We start from the raw sequence: 19207 nt of genomic DNA on the forward strand, positions 1-19207 counted from the left end.
AGCTCGAGAGAGACGAAGGTCGAGAGTCATGCGTCCTCCGAAACACAACCCAACCAAGCCGCACTGCTTCTTAACACAGCGCGCATCCAACCCGGAAGCCAGCCGCACCAATGTGTCGGAGGAAACACTGTGCACCTAGCGACCTGGTCAGCGTGCCCTGCGCCCTTCCCACCACAGGAGTCGCTAGTGCGCGATGAGACAAGGATATCCCTACCGGCCTAACCTGGACGACGCTAGGCCAATTGTGCATCGCCCCATGGACTTCAGCCTGGGCTCGAACCCAAAGTCTCTGGTGGCACACTGCGATGCAGTGCCTTAGACCATTGTGCCACCCGGGAGGCCCCGGCTGATTTATTTTGATTTCCCATGATTCAAGCAAAGAGGCACTGAGTTTGAAGGTAGGCCTTGAAATGCATCCACAGGTACACCTCCAATTGACTCAAATGATGTCAATTAGCCTATCAGAAGCTTCTAAAGCCATGACACAATTTTCTGGAATTTTCCCAGCTGTTTAAAGGCACAGTCAACTTAGTGAATGTAAACTTCTGACCCACTGGAATTGTGATACAGTGAATTGTAAGTGAAATAATCTGTCTGTAAACAATTGTTGAAAAATGACTTGTCATGCACAAAGTAGATGTCCTAACCCGACTTGCCAAAACTATAGTTTGTTAACAAGAAATGTGTGGAGTGGTTGAAAAACGAGTTTTAATGACTCCAACCTAAGTGTATGTAAACTTCTGACTTCAACTGTACAGGGTGCATGCGTCATTCACATTGGCTGTTCATGACAGGTGAATTGAGTTGATAAAACATTTTGACCAGGATGTTCTTTTAAGATGCTGTGAGACGTGTAGTCGTGGATATGTATCAAATTGCAACTGAGGTGCCCAGAACAGTAGCTATTCAGTGTCACTACAGCACCCAGGTGGAATTCCAGTTGGCTGATGGCTACAAAAATAAGAGCTTACGATGTTAGAAATGCATTGCAAAGAGCTAAGCACCAGATATCAAGCTTAAAAAAGGAGCTCTCGGTGAAGTAAGTACCACAGCTCACGTGTTGCAATAGCCTACTTTTGTTACAGCTAGGCAGCCTACTTGTCTTCTGAGTTGATATCATGGTTGGTTCAGCAAATGTAGAAATGATAGCCTAAAATTGACTGTCAGATTGATTAAAGGTTATTTTAATGTTTGATTGTAGTTTTGAATACTTTGTGAAGTGCCATCAAGAATTTAAGTAGTTGCAGTTAACTTCAAATCCATAAAGACACTTATTCTTGTCATACAAGTAGGCTTATCCAAAGTGTTGGGAAATTGGCAATGATCTATAATTACTAACTGTTAGCCTATATTGAATGGTAAGAGTTTTAGGATTAACTTGAAGTATAAAGGCTAATGATAATTTGTTATGTTTGAAATGTGATACCTCGGTTTCTTGAAATGTGACACCTCTATTCTCAGATAACACAGACCAGACAATGCTCAAAGAGAGAGGGAAGCTAATAATACAAGATAAACTTGTGGTTGTTGATAAAGCCTGACCGATATACAGTGCTTTCAGAATGTGTTCAGACCTCTTTACTTTTTCATCCATCTAAATACAATACCCCATCATTTCAAAGCGAAAATAGTTTTTCAGAAATGTTTGCTAATAAATAAAAAAAACGGATCACATTTACATAAGTATTCAGACCCTTTACTCAGTACTTTGTTGAAGCACCTTTGGCAGTGATTACAGCCTCTAGTCTTCTTGGGTATGATGCTACAAGCTTGGCACATCTGTATTTGGGGAGTTTCTCCTATTCTTCTCTGCAGATCTTCTTAAGCTCTGTCAGGTTGGATGGGGAGCGTCGCTGCACAGCTATTTTCAGGTCTCTCCAGAGATGATAGATTGGGTTCAAGTCCGGGCTCTGTCTGGGCCACTCAAAGACGTTCAGAGACTTGTCCCGAAGCCACTCATGCTTTGTCTTGGCTGTGTGCTTAGGGTTGTTAACCTGTTGGAAGGTGAACCTTTCCCATTCTGAGGTCCTGAGCAGGTTTTCATCAAGGATCTCTCTGTACTTTGCTCCGTTCATCTTTGCCTCGATCCTGACTAGTCTCCCAGTCCCTGCTGCTGAAAAACATCCCCTCAGCATGATGCTGCCACCAACATGCTTCACCGTAGGGATGGTGCCAGGTTTCCTCCAGATGTGACGCTTGGCATTCAGGCCAAAGAGTTCCATCTTGGTTTAATCTGACCAGAGAATCTTGTTTTTCATGGTCTGAGAGTCTTTTGGTGCCTTTTGGCAAACTTCAAGCGGGCTGTCATGTGCCTTTTACTGAGGAGTGGCTTCCGTCTGGCCACTCTACCATAAAGGCCTAATTGGTGGAGTGCTGCAGAGATGGTTGTCCTTCTGGATTCTAGAGCTCTGTCAGAGTGACCATCGTGTTCTTGGTCACCTCCCTGACCAAGGCCATTCTCCCCCGATTGCTCAGTTTGGCCGTGCAGGCCAGCTCTACGATCAGTCTTGGTGGTTCCAAACTTTCTTTCTTTTTTTATGTAACTTTTACAGTGAGGGAATAAAGTATTTGATCCACTGCTGATTTTGTACGTTTGCCTACTGACAAAGAAATGATCCGTCTATAATTTTAATGGTAGGTTTATTTGAACAGTGAGAGACAGAATAACAACAAAAAAATCCAGAAAAATGCATGTCAAAAATGTTATACATTGATTTGCATTTTAATGAGGGAAATAAGTATTTGACCCCACAGAGGTCAGACGATCACAGAGGTCAGACATTTCTTGTAGTTGGCCACCAGGTTTGCACACATCTCAGGAGGGATTTTGTCCCACTCCTCTTTGCAGATCTTCTCCTAGTCATTAAGGTTCTCCTTTGTTGCATTGGCCGTGTGTTTTGGGTCATTGGCATGCTGGAATACCCATCCACGACCCATTTTCAATGCCCAAGCCTCATGGCTTGGTTTTTGCTCTGATGCACTGTCAACTGTGAGACCCTATATAGACAGGTTTGTGCCTTTCCAAATCATGTCCAATCAATTGAATTTACCACAGGTGGACTCCAATCAAGTTGTAGAAACATCTCAAGGATGATCAGTTGTAACAGGATGCACCTGAGCTCAATTTCAAGTCTCATAGCAAAGGGTCTGGATACTAATGTAAATAAGGTGTTTTTATTGTTTTATAAAAAAAAAAAATGTGTGTAGATTGATAAGGAATTGTTTTTATTTAATCCATTTTAGAATAAGACTGTAACGTAACAAAATGTGGAAAAAGTCAAGGGGTCTGAATACTTTCCGAATGCAAAGTATATCGGTATCAGTAAGTTTTGTCCCCCATAAAATCGGTATCGGGCCCCCAAAAAACATATCGGTCCGGCTGTTGACATGAGAATTCGTCATAATGGTTATGTATGTCTTATTAATGTGTTATCAAGTCCTTCAAATAAAGTGCTGCTAGTATTTCCTTATGTCATCTGAAATTATAAGAGCAGCATGGTTGTAAATCTGAGGCCCCCCACCTCAGTCAGGAGGGCACATTGTGAGGGAGATTAGTCAGACGCCGTAATCTGAAAAGCATATGACCTGCTTGATTTGCCACATAAAATCCCCTGAGAGGAAGTTAGTGAAGTCTCAAAACAGTTGAACTGAACTAGTCTGGGAATCTTCTCTTCGAACAGAATGCATGAAACCCAGAGGAGATTCTAACATTCAAACAAGTTAACTCTCATTCATTCCCAGGGAGAGCTGCTTCTCTGAGAGTGAAGAGGAACGCAGTCTGTCATGGACACACAGCAAGGAACTCAAAGACTCCCTCGTTGATATGTACAAAGGTAAATACAAATGTTCAACTATGTATTCTAGTTATTATGTCAGATACTGATTTCCCTGTTGTTATTGTCGACTTTTTGTGAGAGTGGATGTGTAGCAGAATGTTCAAGTAGGATAAGCCAGTCTGGAAACGTTGCAGTATGTTGTTCTATAAAGATTGAATTGTTCTGTTAAGATAAGGTGCAAGACAACCAGAGCGTTTATAGTGAGTCCACTTCATAAGGGAGTCAAGAACACATTCTGAAGTGTAGCCTAATAACAGCAGTTCTAAGTCCTCAACTCAACCACTGTGCATTTTTCTATTTCACCACGGAGTTTCTAAGGCTTCTGAGAAACCGTCCTTTCCTTTTGACAGTAGAGACCAACGTGTGTAAGAATTGAATCTTGTGCGGATGATTTTGGTGTTAAATGTAATGTATTCAGAAGAGAGTGTGATGGGTTGGAAGGAATTACCACAAAGCGCTGTTGGAGAAATGTTAGACCCAAGTCTCTCCTCAAGAGGGCACACTTGCCATTTCAAATCATTGTTTGAGAAGTTTGGCAGGAAGAAAAACTGAGCCGGAGTTGGACCATCCTTTCTAAAACGTAATAAGTGAAGTTAGACCTTTTTCAAGCCTATTGAAGTGCTCTAAACTGTGGGTGTGACTGACATATATGTTTTCTGAACTAGCCTATTCCATTTATTGACAAATATATCAAGTCTCTCTTCAAATGCAAAAAGTTGCATTGTCCTTGGTTCGCTGCTAATCTTCAAAATAAATAGAATGGAAACAGGGAGCCATAGGCATAGACAGTCTGAACACCATAACAAATACGTTTGCCAAAAACCTTTTAGTACAATTTATTTGACTTAAATGAATATTTTCATCCATATTTTCCAAAACCTTTAGGCCTGTTACTCATTATTGTAGATCCTATTAATCCACAGATGTTGTGCTGGTAGTCCTCATTTGACAGTGTTCATCTTCATGACAGTGTGAAGTGTTTTTTTAAAAGTAGTTTGAATGATAAATGTTGTCCATTCATAGAGAAACCACCAGTGGTTATCAGGCATAGGGGATTGCTGCAGGACTGGTGGGGGACAAAAACAGGTAGTAGCTACTGCAGCAATCAAGAACTGCCCCAAGGCTGGTAGCCTATGCATTTTCCTGTTACAGTAGAGGCTAGTACAGCTGAATAGGACAATTCCCAACGGTAAGCGCTCTATGTTAATTGAAGCTGTTTTGACCTAGTGGCAGGTTCGTTGCGTTACTGATATGCAGATGTATCCTGCTCCAGCTCTGCTTGTCCTACAACATCCTAGTGCAGGAGGGTGGAGCCCAACGACTGGAGCAAGATGTAGCCCAACACAAATCCTGATATTAATATATAAAGAGCCTTAGAGGAAGGCGTGTCAGCTTGTCTGTGACCGGTACCTTGTCAAAAACTACACCTGGAGGCATTGTGGCTCACATTAATGTCAGCCCTGAGCCCCTGCAGGTACCCCATCAGACCCCAGCAGACACTGGTGGACATACACAGATAAAGAAAGCATACAAGGATGACAGGCAGATTCGCTCCTAGGTCCCAGCCTCTTGTGTTTCAACCTCTGTGAGACATGAAACCGTCACAGTGTCTCAATCAAGTCTAATCTGTCTTTAGGGGTTCATTTAATCTCTAGTTATTAACCTTTTCCTACAGAGCCTGTGTCTGCGAGCAGCGCTGAGCTCTCAGTTCTCAGATCCTACTCGCAGCCGTTCGTCATCACGAAGACAAATCCCTGATTCTCTTTAAAACAAGAAACACTTTGCTACGTGGGTCTGTCTGACTCACTTTAATGAGACTGACTCAGGCAGGTGGAACCATGGGTGTCAAATATCCTAACTTGTCTGAATCTTGGACATGCATATGCTTTGAGGATTATCACACGGTTCGTTCAGATGATTATGTGTCCATCCATAGTTAAGCAACAGTCAGAAATAATCAGAGTTGTTCCTACTTGTCAAAAAAAAACTTAACATGTTCTGCAAATGGAGAGAATTTGCTGTCTAATAAATATGGGTTATCAGAGACCAAAATAATTGTGCCTTTTTTCTAAGGGTAGTTAGGAAATGCTGCTTAGGCCTGCCCTATTTATTATGTATTATTATTCGTGTAAATTGAATAAATATGTGTTTGCCTTGACCACCGATAAGTGGATGTTCAATATGAAATCATAGCTCTGTATGAATTTGAGAGTCTAACATTTCCCAGCGAAGTAGCTAGCTCTGTTCCAAGTCAAGTGGCCGTGCTACCATTACACTGGACTGAAACACATAGCATCCAGAAGACAGCTTTTTGAACTCACGTCTGGTATGTCTAATTCCTGTGTATCCATCTGTCTGCTGACTGCTTTTTCTCCCACGGAGGATTCAAAGTGCAGCCTGCCTTCAAGCCCGGCGCCAAATAACAAACAATGTGAAGTTTCCTAGGGAGTTGAATTGGCTGTCTGAACAGGGAGAGAAGAGCTACAGTCCCAGAGAGCTTTGTTCTTAGCAGGTGGATCGACCTCTGCCCTAACCCTTACTCCCTCCTACTTCCCCCGCTCTTAGCATCAGTCTCCCAGGCAGGAAATGTAGTGTTTAAACCCATTGGGTCAGTGATACTAACAGCAGCTGGTAGCGGTGTGGAAGAAACCGTTTGGTCTCTAGTCTTCCCCCATCATTCACGACCCTCTGCGATGTTCCTCCAACACCCACCCACCCAGCCTCTCACTGACTCCCCCCTCCACCGGGGCAAGAGGCGCGCTATCGGCACGTTTGGGCTACCATGTGGGTCTGATTGAAGTCCTGAAATCCTTGGAATTGAGTGTGGTGTGGCCTAACAGGCCGCCCCGCTTCCTAAGTGGGTGGTCTCACTCTGAGCGGTAGGCAGGCACAGGGATTCTCAGCCTCTGTCCCTCTTTGTCTCCCTGTGTTGGTTTAGGGAATAGACACAGGGTGGGCACTGTTAAAACGGTGCCTGGGGTGATTATTCTGATCTGGGAGAGACCACAGCACATACACAGACTCACACACACATTGTTGTTGTACAGGTTTTGGATATTTTTGTGGTTCACTAAATGAAACATCTTAATTATTGAGTTATGTGTAATATAGCCTTAACCTTCCTTATTGAAGGTAGCTTCTAAAATGAAGCATCTCTGGTGATGATGGATACCCTGTTGTAACTTTAGCCAGCTGCCAGGAAGGGAATGGTGTCCAGTCCAATGCCTTGTTAAGGAATTTAAAATAATTCACCAGGAAATCAGCCTATTGTTTAGTCTCTGCTCGGTCTCAATAACATTGCAGCAATGTTGTGCAAATGCTGCATTGCAAGTCCCCCTCAATTGTGATCACACACCTGATGACCGCCTATGAACCATAGAGCAAAACAAACAGGGCTGGCTTTGCACAAACGGTCACTGCTGTGACCCGTGCTCAAACATCAAGTGCTAATGAGGACCTCTTGGTTGTGCTGCTGCTGTCAGACCTGGGTTCAAATAGTATTGTTTTTCTTTCACATGCTTTAAGCTGTAGTTGATTGAGCTTGCCTGGAATACCAGGGGTGTTTGGACTCTTTGGGACTATCCCATTGGTTCCATTGTGCCAGGCTAGCTCAGTCAAGCAATTTGAAATGAAACCAATACTATTTGAACCCAGGTGTGATTGGTTGGTTGTGCTCAACCCACAGCCACATTCACCCCCCAGAGGAGCTCTGCAACGCACAATGGCAGTTTTGACAGCTAGGAAAACATGTATTTAAATCCAACTTTGAATATTTTTGTAACCTAAACCCCACCTCCCTTCCTCCCCTTATCATTATTATTAGCTACTACAACTTATAGAAAGGCATCTTAGACACTGAAACCTTTTCCCTTTTCCTTTGGAAAGAATCCTGGAATGTTTGAGGCTGTTTCCCAAAAGGCATCCTATTCCCTACACAGGGAATAGGGTGCCATTTTGGCTATGGTAGGGCTCTGGTCAAAAGTAGTGCACTATGTAGAGTGTAGGGTGGCGTTTAGGATGCTGGCTGAGTGTTGATTCTAGAGCTGGGCCACTTGTCTCCTGCTGGTTGTTCTGAAGGACAGGTCGAAGCCAGAGCATCACTCATCCTTTACAAAAGCGCTTCATTTGGATTCCGTCCTAGCGCATAGCAAAGGTTCCTGTTTATAAGCATGTTAGTAGAGGGATTTTCTTAACAAAAGAAAACACCCCAGTATAAAGTCCTCCTTAAAGTCCTCCTAAAATAATCATTGTGTGTGTACTTGTGTGTATTGTGAATCCTCACATTGAAATGTAGTGACTAATGGATTGTGGGGCTAAAAGCAGATGAAATAATAGTTGGACAAATTATGTTCATTGAGGGTACTACAAACTTAGTCCTGTAGTAGTGAGTAATTTAGTGCTGCCTAACAGTTGCATAAAGAACTCAATTTACCCTAACCTGTGGATGTCACAATATTGCACCATGCAGGTATAGAGGGAAAGGTGAAAAGAAGGTAAGGATGTGAAACTGCCTGTCAAAGCCCGGCCACGTCATGTGACCCTGAGTTGACTCCTGAATGCAGGCGGACCCACCCACCTATCCCTCCTCAGTAGTTTCTGTAGAGTGACTAATAACATGTCCGTTCTTGTGACACGCCACTCTTTACAAGTTTCACAAGCCTGTCGGTTACAATGAGGCTTTGTTTGGTGTTGTTACTATGACACAACATAACACTTTTGCACTTACAACCATATAATTACATATTAGAAGTATTTTGAGTCTCCTGACCCATCCTGAATTTATTCCCATTGTTTGGCATCATTTATTCATTATCTTCATGAAAATATCAGGATTTTGATGGTCAATTGATCAATTATGTGAAACAAGCGTTCCAATAGAGAATGTGAAGGAAAAATGACATTTTCATTTCCCAACAAGAACTAATGTAGCCAAATATGCCGGAACGTATTATCTACTTATGGATAAGCCGAGGTTGTCTGACACAGATTTAGTCTGTTCTGAAGTGCTAGTGTTAGGGTAAGGTAAGCAAGGAAAGACCAGGGATGAGTCCTAAATGCCACACTATCCCCTCTAAAGTCCACTACTTTTGACTTGAGCCTAATATACTCCCTAGTCGCAAGTGAATATGGTGCCATATGTAAAGCTAGTTTGTTGTGCTCTGGAATACAAACGGTTTAGAAATCCTGGCTAACTAGATCTAGACATTTTAGGTAGGGATCCAATGGAGTATGTCTGTCTTGCTGAGTGCTGATGAGTAGTTAGCCCTCTGGTTGATGCTTGATAGATCGTCATTATTCAGGCTTTACATTCCCAATAAAGCCTCTGCTAAACCCAAAGCATTGAATATATAATCACATGTGATCGCTGTAATTCAAATAAGCACATTGGATGATGTGAGTGACAATAATTAGAAATCTGATTATCTGCACTGTATTTGCACTCTTGTTAGCTTAGCTGATAAGATTTGTCTTCCTCATTCGTCCAACAGTATTAAGAATTTAAACAAGTCCTTTATAGTGACTAAGGCCAGACACACTATGATGGGTTTGTGTTATCATGTACTTTTAGCCAAGCTCGATTCACTGTGTAAATGGTGTGTTTGGATAAATGCTATTAGACAGCGTTCACATTGATTCAAATGCAACCGCTTTTGAATTTTACCTCAGACATTAATCTTGGCTTTTTCGTCACTGGTTGTCAGTGCTCCCGAGTGGCGCAGCGGTCTAACGCACTGCATCTCAGTGCTAGAGGCGTCACTACAGACCCTGGTTCGATTCCAGGCTGTATCACAACCGGCCTGTGATTGGGAGTCCCATAGGGTGGCGCACAATTGGCCCAACGTCTCAAAAAAATCCCGTATCATTTTCCTAGGCCTACATACTGAGGCTATGCATCATTTTTCATAAAGCCCTTGTGAAAACAGGTTCACTATTTCTCATAGTCACTTTATGTGCAGAGGCTTTAGGATCACCTTTACGTTTTCAACCAGGGATACTATGCAGTAAGTACAATCAGACAGAGCGATGCCTTTTTCTCTCCTGAGTGTGAGATAAGATATTCAGGGGCTGATCTAGCAGTCTGCAGCAGGGTTTCGTGCTCTAAGCTATTCACTCTACACAGCTGTCACACCTACAAGGGATTGGGAAGGGTGGGCTTGCTTCCTTGGCTCCCCCCAAGCCTCCCGGCTCCCAGATTTTTCTCGACAAAAATTAGCTGGATCTTTGTGAAAATGAGGCACTCATCCTGGCTGATTCTGCAGGTCATTCCCCCCCCCCCTAATGCTGGAGGATCAGCGCTTCCTGTCCTGTTGACAGACTGCCACCCAGACTGGATCCATCCTGCGGAGGATCTGCAGTGGTGCGGCTTTCACCATACATTCCCCAGGGCTCAATTCAATTATCACTATCACTGAGGCTGAGCCTCCGATAGATAGAGATCTCGTGGTCCAATATCCTTCCTCTCAGGGCTCCCAGTCTAACATCAGAGAGGCACTAAGCCCAGGTATAGTCCTAATCAGGGTGTAGGCACACATTCACACACCTTGATTAGTGAGGTGGTTTAATAGGGCAGCTCTACTGGGTGGATGTAAACTATTTGACCAAAAGTTTTACTTTCCAATAGTCTTTCACTTTGACGTAGCAGCATAAGTTTGAGGGGGGAAAAGTTCTGTAAGAGTGATGAGACGCAGGTTCATCATCAGTACTTATTTGAGGTGACCTCTCTCTGCCTGCACCGTGGTAGTGGTGTTGTCTGAGGTTTACCTTTGTCAACTTAGCACATTGTTTTGGCAACAAATATGCATTGTCTCCTGAAAGGTGGCATCACTTGTACACAGCACTAGTACCTCAAACAAAGTTATGCTGTCTGACGTAAGACAATGACGAAAATGTCATTCGCTCGGCAATCTCGAGTTCTCTTAGAAGTTGTAGCCACACGTCTATCTAGCTTTAGAACATAGTTATGTTATGATGTATATCACTTGAAAGTGAACAAATGTAACTAGCTATGTCACCGTTTCAGGCAGGACACTGGCGGCTGTGAAACGACCTCAACAGAAAGCTCTGCATCACTCGTCGTGGTCGGCCATTGTGTGTTCCCTCTTTGTTCGCCTCTCACACACCTCCTGCTCTCTCTTTGCCCTCCATTTATCTTGTGGGAATGGCTAATATTACACACAGATCAATATTTGTCCCTTCAGAGGTCCTCAAGTTGAGTGTTTTTTTTTTACCAGTCTATTCAGCATTTTGTCAGTTTTGACGGTGGATGAACTATGAAATGGAAAGGTGCTAAGGTCAGTTACTGCATAAAGGCTGAAATGTGCCCTGGCTGGCTCGGTGCTTCATTGTCCATGCCTATTAATGTCATGGAATTCCACCCTGTACTCGCCTCTCTTTAAAAGACCCTTTACAAATGACCTGTTCGCTTTCTTTTAATAATAGCCCCATGTCCAAATATGTATCACTGGCATGTAGACCTATGTAAGAACCCTTTGTGGAAGTTTTGAGTGAAATGTTGTTGAAAGTTTGAGAAAAGCTCTTTGCCATCATTTGGATTAATGACTTAAACCCCCCAATAATTGTCTAACTTTGTTGTTCTAAAAAGGTTCTTATTTTATCGGCACATTAGGCTTATGTCTCCTGATAGTTTCAGAAAGAATCGGTTAGCTTTCACTTATTTCTTTATGGTAAACATAAAACTTGTACAGTATTTGAAAAACTAGTGATTCCATACCAGTTGATTCAAATGAGAAATTGGTTGCATTTCTTGTATTTTTAGCATGAATAATACATGTAAACTATATAACCACACTGTTATTGCAATAGTCAAATCAATAAACTACATAAATGAAAGTGTAACACATTTAATAAAACAATTCCACATGCCATAGATGGGCCTTTTGTGGAGCAAAATAGGAAGAATGTATCCAAATCTTTTCATCCCAGGGAAGTCAAGTCCATCACCTGCCTTGGAACAGGCAGCCCATAACAATCAACTGTCTCAGCAGGTGCCTTCTCTGGGTGTTAGTGTTCCATGCCATATAAGATGTATGTTTACCTAACCACCTACTACATTCTCCATCCATCTGCATTTTACTGGACCAAAAACCATAAGCACGCCGCTGCACAATTAAACCTGCTTTAAGTTCCTCTCCAGATTAATGTCTGTATCAAAATTCATAAAGAATAGTGGGAAGATTTGAAGCCTGAGCTAGAGGATTCACAGGGATTTTGTATGAAGCCCATTTAATCAGGATAACACTGTTATTAATATTCATCAAGTCAGCTGGAATACAAATGACTGTGGAATCTGGAAACTTTTGCCGCGGAAAATGTATTAAATGCAGCTTAAAAAATTAATGGAATTTTGTTTATATTAGGGGGTGAGTGGGGGGAATGCAAAACCCGGTATTGGTTGACTGAGATTGGGCTTAGATATTTCTTTTTGAAGAATTCCATCTTTGACAGACTTCAAAGGCTTTTTCAATGAATGCGATGCATGAATGGTCATTTAAAAGGATTTAAAGACATTACGCTGCAATAATTGTACATGAATAATAAGTAGCCCACAGAGGCAATTAGCTCAAAGTCTACAAGGCAAGAATATGAAGATCACAGAAAGACAGGAAAGGACAAAGAAAATGAGAAAAGTTTGAAATGCCGGATAAAGCTGGTTTCATCATTTAAAGGCTATTGTCATGGATTTTAAACCAGCACTCTTTCACCATTGTTTCAATTGCAGGCATCTGTTTGTCTCTTAAACATCACTTAATTGAAACACTAGTATATGAATTCTAATCCAATTCATGAATCGGGATAGTTTACAATTTGAGTTAGGGTTCTCTTTAAGCACCCAATTATGTTATGTTGACCATACCAGGCACTTGTAACATGATTGATCAACATGCATACTATTTCTGAAATACATTTTTAAAAAGTGCCCAACCTTGCTTGTGGGAAATAATGACCTTGACAAAGAATGACCATAATATAACTGTGAATCATGATTGGATTGATTGGTTCACATTTATTCATTAATAGGCAGGTCTTTGTATCTCCCACATAACCTCCTCCAAGTGCAACATTAAGCTTTAAAAGAGCAACTCCCAGACTCTCATCTCGTGGTGCAAAACTTCTATGAAAGGATAGAAATAAAGTCTCTTTTTGGGGGCGGAATGGATTATTGGATCATATTTCATTAAGGCTTTGTTTGGTGATTCACTGTGTGGAAACCCACGTCAATCAATGATTCAAGTTTGTATTTTGTCGAGCTGCGCCCTTTGCCGTTCCAATCCCATCTCGGTTCCTTCATCCCCCCCCAACCAAAATGATGAGAACATCAAAAGGTCAGGTTTGTATGCTCTGTTTTTCTGCTTCTCCTTTATCAAAGCTACTTTCTCATGTTCATGTTAAAGGATTACCAATCTCCTGAGCCATACCTACCACTGCTACCAGCCGTACCGGCTCAAAAGTCCCTCTCCTTCTACCAAATCCTCCCCCAAAAGACTAGCTTTTGCCCAGAGTCTATCACTGGGATTAATGGAGCCCTGTTGTTTCTCCCACAAAAAGCCAGTTGTCCGTTCACGCCTCACCGTGTCAGAGCTGAATAGCGTGTGAGCAGTGTGTGAGCAGTGTGTGAGCAGTGTGTGCTGGCTTACAACACAGGGATAACGTTCCACTGGCATCTGCCCTAGAGGTCACCCACCCGCCAAGCACCCAACCTCCCAAGAGCTTTCTCTTTTTCCCACTTCTTTCTTGTTCACTCTTTCTCCCTCCTCTCCTGGATCTGTCTCTAGGTCTCCTTCTTCACCTAAACTCTCAGTGGTTGTGGACCCACAAACTCATATGCCTTGTTATATCTGTCTTTCAACAACCCTAGCCCTCTTCTAGAAACAATTTTTGGGCCATCCGTATACCCTAAAGAGAAGGATAGAGACACTTTCTGGAGATTCTAAAGTGATTTGTATATCTATCAATATCTATATGGTTCATACAATAGAAACCACTTTGTGCCTCTTTGCCCCACCTTCAGAATGCTAGCCCAGCTCCCATGATGCATCTGGAAGGATTCTGTTGAAGTCGCTTACTGCAGTGGGTGTATTCTAATTGTCTTTTGTCTTAGCCCCGTCACCACTAGATGGTAGCCCTCTCCTACAGTAGACACACACACACACACACACACACACACACACACACACACACACTGTCTAAGAGCAACAGGCTCCCTTCCTGCTCCCTCCCCCAAACAGTGAATGTCAATGGTTCCCTTAATTGCTTCCAGTCAGTGTATTTGTTGCTTGCTTATGAATTAACTTGCAGTTATCGGAACCAATTTAACAGCCATCCTTTAATTACACCTGAGTAGAGGCTGAACTTTAATTGGTGGGGCTTCCTAACGAGCAAGGAGGATCTGATACGGGGCTTGAGCAGTATTAAATGACTGTTTACTTTCCTGATAACTAAAAGCATTAAATATTATCTGCGTGACGGGATTATGATTTGTTAATTGCCGGCATACATTAGTGCCTTGATAAACTGTTAGTTAGAGCAATGGTACGCAGTGGAGAGCTAGGGGGTAGATGATGAGATGACTTAAATAAAGCACCATTTCACTCTGCAAATGAAAGATGTCGGTCTTGTTTTGCTATACTCAGGGAGGTTATTAAAGATCCTCTCTCTGCAGCAGAGGTACCCCTGAGATCATATTGACAGGCTATAATTAATACTAACCTTTCCTCTAGGCTAATGTACTGTAAAGTGTATGCTTCGGTGCCTCCAACGAAATGCCTTTTTCCTGATTTTAAATGAATCATATCCATTTCTATATTATTTTCAGCTAATCCTAAAGTCAATGAGGAGCTGAAACAAAGACTGCCCTCCCCAGTAAGGCACCAACGCTCAGAGACCACGCTGCCACAACTTGGGTAAAGATGCCGTCGTATTATTCTCCTCCGCTCGTATGTACTGACATTGTTTGGGTATGGCTTTTCACCCACGTGACAAAAAAACGTTTGTTATAATATTACGGGATGTTTATCAGTGTTACTGTGACGACTCGCTGCAATAATGACTTCTTCTTTGTCGACTTGTGTGTTCTAAATCCTGAGCGAATGTTGGCTACAAAGGCTAAAAATACAAGCTCGTAGTCTTCTAGTTTGTTCATCCTCAGTTGAATGCGAAAACTAAATGGGATACGAATACAATTAGCTACTGTACGGGGAGTGTGTACACTGTACACTATGTCAATGTGTTAGGTACCTTTGTTCCCGCATTGTCGATTGTGTTAACATGATTTTCGTTGCACCCTTGTCTTCAAAGAGCATTTTATTTCTCTCAACAACGCCCTCTTTCAGACTCAATGCTGTTTGTAAATGTCCACAAAAAGATTAGAAATAGCTACCACATCCTGTAAAAAGGATGCTATGAGACTTTTCCCAGTTTAAAGATGGTTAAGACTTGCTTGCCGTAGCTTACAGGCTTAGCACTGGGAAGGTCATGCTGCTGTGACAGTGTTGACAGTGATGAGCTCTCTTTTCCCTGACCCCACGACTCACCTGTCAAGTCCTTGCTTGCGTCTCAAAGGGCACCCTATTCCCTATATAGTGCACTACTTTTGACCGGAGCCCTATGTAGGTAGGGCGCCGTTTGGAACGTGGCCCCTGTTAGCTACAGCAGTGGCCCACTTGAACATCTGAGCTCAGGCCATGCTCAGCTATAAATTCTACCATACCCATCCATGCACTGCAATATTAATGGATATTAGCAGTAGATTCAAAATAATTTTGAATTCATTTGAGTATATTTTGAATTGTTTCATTTGAATTCTTCATCTAAGTTTCTTCAGAATTTCACCTTTCGTTCCATCAGTTTAAGTTTTTATTTTGCTTTATTTCAGAAGTACTGACTTGGGAGCCATTTTGGGCACAACATCAAATCAACTTGTACTAGAGGTACCTGACAAAGACTGGCCACAAGGTATCTGACCTTTTTTTAAATTCTTCTTCCTATCATTCAAGACACAAAATATAGCATTTTGTAAATGGATGTCTTTCTTCAGTGCTTGAGCGCTACGCTGGCTGTATGTACAGTGGGGCAAAAAAGTATTTAGTCAGCCACCAATTGTTTTAAGTTCTCCCACTTAAAAAGATGAGAGAGGCCTGTAATTTTCATCATACAGTGCCTTGCGAAAGTATTCGGCCCCCTTGAACTTTGCGACCTTTTGCCACATTTCAGGCTTCAAACATAAATATATAAAACTGTATTTTTTTGTGAAGAATCAACAACAAGTGGGACACAGTCATGAAGTGGAACGACATTTATTGGATATTTCAAACTTTTTTAACAAATCAAAAACTGAAAAATTGGGCGTGCAAAATTATTCAGCCCCCTTAATGTCTCTATCAGTTTTGCACATCGAGAGACTGACATTTTTTCCCATTCCTCCTTGCAAAACAGCTCGAGCTCAGTGAGGTTGGATGGAGAGTATTTGTGAACAGCAGTTTTCAGTTCTTTCCACAGATTCTCGATTGGATTCAGGTCTGGACTTTGACTTGGCCATTCTAACACCTGGATATGTTTATTTTTGAACCATTCCATTGTAGATTTTGCTTTATGTTTTGGATCATTGTCTTGTTGGAAGACAAATCTCCGTCCCAGTCTCAGGTCTTTTGCAGACTCCATCAGGTTTTCTTCCAGAATGGTCCTTGTATTTGGCTCCATCCATCTTCCCATCAATTTTAACCATCTTCCCTGTCCCTGCTGAAGAAAAGCAGGCCCAAACCATGATGCTGCCACCACCATGTTTGACAGTGGGGATGGTGTGTTCAGCTGTGTTGCTTTTATGCCAAACATAACGTTTTGCATTGTTGCCAAAAAGTTCAATTTTGGTTTCATCTGACCAGAGCACCTTCTTCCACATGTTTGGTGTGTCTCCCAGGTGGCTTGTGGCAAACTTTAAACAACACTTTTTATGGATATCTTTAAGAAATGGCTTTCTTCTTGCCACTCTTCCATAATGGCCAGATTTGTGCAATATACGGCTGATTGTTGTCCTATGGACAGAGTCTCCCACCTCAGCTGTAGATCTCTGCAGTTCATCCAGAGTGATCATGGGCCTCTTGGCTGCATCTCTGATCAGTCTTCTCCTTGTATGAGCTGAAAGTTTAGAGGGACGGCCAGGTCTTGGTAGATTTGCAGTGGTCTGATACTCCTTCCATTTCAATATTATCGCTTGCACAGTGCTCCTTGGGATGTTTAAAGCTTGGGAAATCTTTTTGTATCCAAATCCGGCTTTAAACTTCTTCACAACAGTATCTCGGACCTGCCTGGTGTGTTCCTTGTTCTTCATGATGCTCTCTGCGCTTTTAACGGACCTCTGAGACTATCACAGTGCAGGTGCATTTATACGGAGACTTGATTACACACAGGTGGATTGTATTTATCATCATTAGTAATTTAGGTCAACATTGGATCATTCAGAGATCCTCACTGAACCTCTGGAGAGAGTTTGCTGCACTGAAAGTAAAGGGTCTGAATAATTTTGCAAGTTTGAAATATCCAATAAATGTCGTTCCACTTCATGATTGTGTCCCACTTGTTGTTGATTCTTCACAAAAAAATACAGTTTTATATCTTTATGTTTGAAGCCTGAAATGTGGCAAAAGGTCGCAAAGTTCAAGGGGGCCGAATACTTTTGCAAGGCACTGTAGGTACACTTCAACTATGACAGACAAAATGAGAATTTTTTTTCCAGAAAATCACATTGTAGGATTTTTAATGAATTTATTTGCAAATTATGTTGGAAAATAAGTATTTGGTCAATAACAAAAGTTTATCTCAATACTTTGTTATATACCCTTTGTTGGCAATGACAGAGGTCAAACGTTTTCTGTAAGTCTTCACAAGGCTTTCACACACTGTTGCTGGTATTTTGGCACATTCCTCCATGCAGATCTCCTCTAGAGCAGTCATGTTTTGGGGCTGGTGCTGGGCAACACGGACTTTCAACTCCCTCCAAAGATTTTCTATGGGGTTGAGATCTGGAGACTGGCTAGGCCACTCCAGGACCTTGAAATGCTTCTTACGAAGCCACTCCTTCGTTGCCCGGGCGGCGTGTTTGGGATCATTGTCATGCTGAAAGACCCAGCCACGTTTCATCTTCAATGCCCTTGTTGATGGAAGGAGGTTTTCACTCAAAATCTCACGATACATGGCCCCATTCTTTCCTTTACACGGATCAGTCGTCCTGGTCCCTTTGCAGAAAAACAGCCCCAAAGCACGATGTTTCCACCCCCATGCTTCACAGTAGGTATGGTGTTCTTTGGATGCAACTCAGCATTCTTTGTCCTCCAAACACGACGAGTTGAGTTTTTACCAAAAAGTTATATTTTGGTTTCATCTGACCATATGACATTCTCCCAATCTTCTTCTGGATCATCCAAATGCTCTCTAGCAAACTTCAGACGGGTCTGGATATGTACTGGCTTAAGCAGGGGTAGGTACTGCAGGATTTGAGTCCCTGGCGGCGTAGTGTGTTACTGATGGTAGGCTTTGTTACTTTGGTCCCAGCTCTCTGCAGGTCATTCACTAGGTCCCCCCGTGTGGTTCTGGGATTTTTACTCACCGTTCTTTTGATCATTTTGACCCCACGGGGTGAGATCTTGCTTGGAGCCCCAGATCGAGGGAGATTATCAGTGGTCTTGTATGTCTTCCATTTCCTAATAATTGCTCCCACAGTTGATTTCTTCAAACAAAGCTGCTTACCTATTGCAGATTCAGTCTTCCCAGCCTGGTGCAGGTCTACAATTTTGTTTCTGGTGTCCTTTGACAGCTCTTTGGTCTTGGCCATAGTGGAGTTTGGAGTGTGACTGTTTGAGGTTGTGGACAGGTATCTTTTATACGGATAACAAGTTCAAACAGGTGCCATTAATACAGGTAACGAGTGGAGGACAGAGGAGCCTCTTAAAGAAGAAGTTACAGGTTGTTTGTAGGTGACCACCATAATTTGCAAATAAATTCATTAAAAATCCTACAATGTGATTTTCTGGATTTTTTTTCTCATTTTGTCTGTCATAGTTGAAGTGATGAAAATCACAGGCCTCTCTCATCTTTTTAAGTGGGAGAACTTGCACAATTGGTGGCTGACTAAATATTGTTTTGCCCCACTGTATCTGTGTTTGTAATTGCACATTATAGGAATATTTTGTTCACTTCAGTATTTGGAAACCTGTGTAAATGACTGCAGATTTCAGAGCCTGGGTGTTCCTGCCTGTTTACCCACTTGCTTTAGTTTCAATGCTGTTCCATGCGATACATAAACATTTATTTGCAAGTGTAAATCACTTCCAGCTAGGGTGTCACTTTGCCATCTAATA

At 42.2% G+C, this 19207-nt stretch overlaps 1 protein-coding gene across 5 annotated transcripts in view; it reads left to right on the forward strand.

Moving 5' to 3' along the window:
* Nucleotides 1-19207, forward strand: part of LOC139375039 (mirror-image polydactyly 1) — a 107758-nt gene that overhangs the window by 23629 nt on the left and 64922 nt on the right. For 2 of the 5 annotated variants that reach the window (XM_071116409.1, XM_071116413.1), the window contains exons 2-4: nucleotides 3742-3833; nucleotides 14671-14758; nucleotides 15730-15809. In XM_071116409.1, coding sequence (XP_070972510.1) covers nucleotides 3742-3833; nucleotides 14671-14758; nucleotides 15730-15809 — 260 coding nt within the window. The remainder of the gene's footprint in view (nucleotides 1-3741; nucleotides 3834-14670; nucleotides 14759-15729; nucleotides 15810-19207) is intronic. The other 3 variants (XM_071116411.1, XM_071116412.1, XM_071116410.1) reach the window with 2 other exon arrangements.

This window comes from Oncorhynchus clarkii, chromosome 19, assembly GCF_045791955.1.
Source record: "Oncorhynchus clarkii lewisi isolate Uvic-CL-2024 chromosome 19, UVic_Ocla_1.0, whole genome shotgun sequence".
In the NCBI taxonomy this organism is placed as follows: Eukaryota; Metazoa; Chordata; class Actinopteri; order Salmoniformes; family Salmonidae; genus Oncorhynchus; species Oncorhynchus clarkii.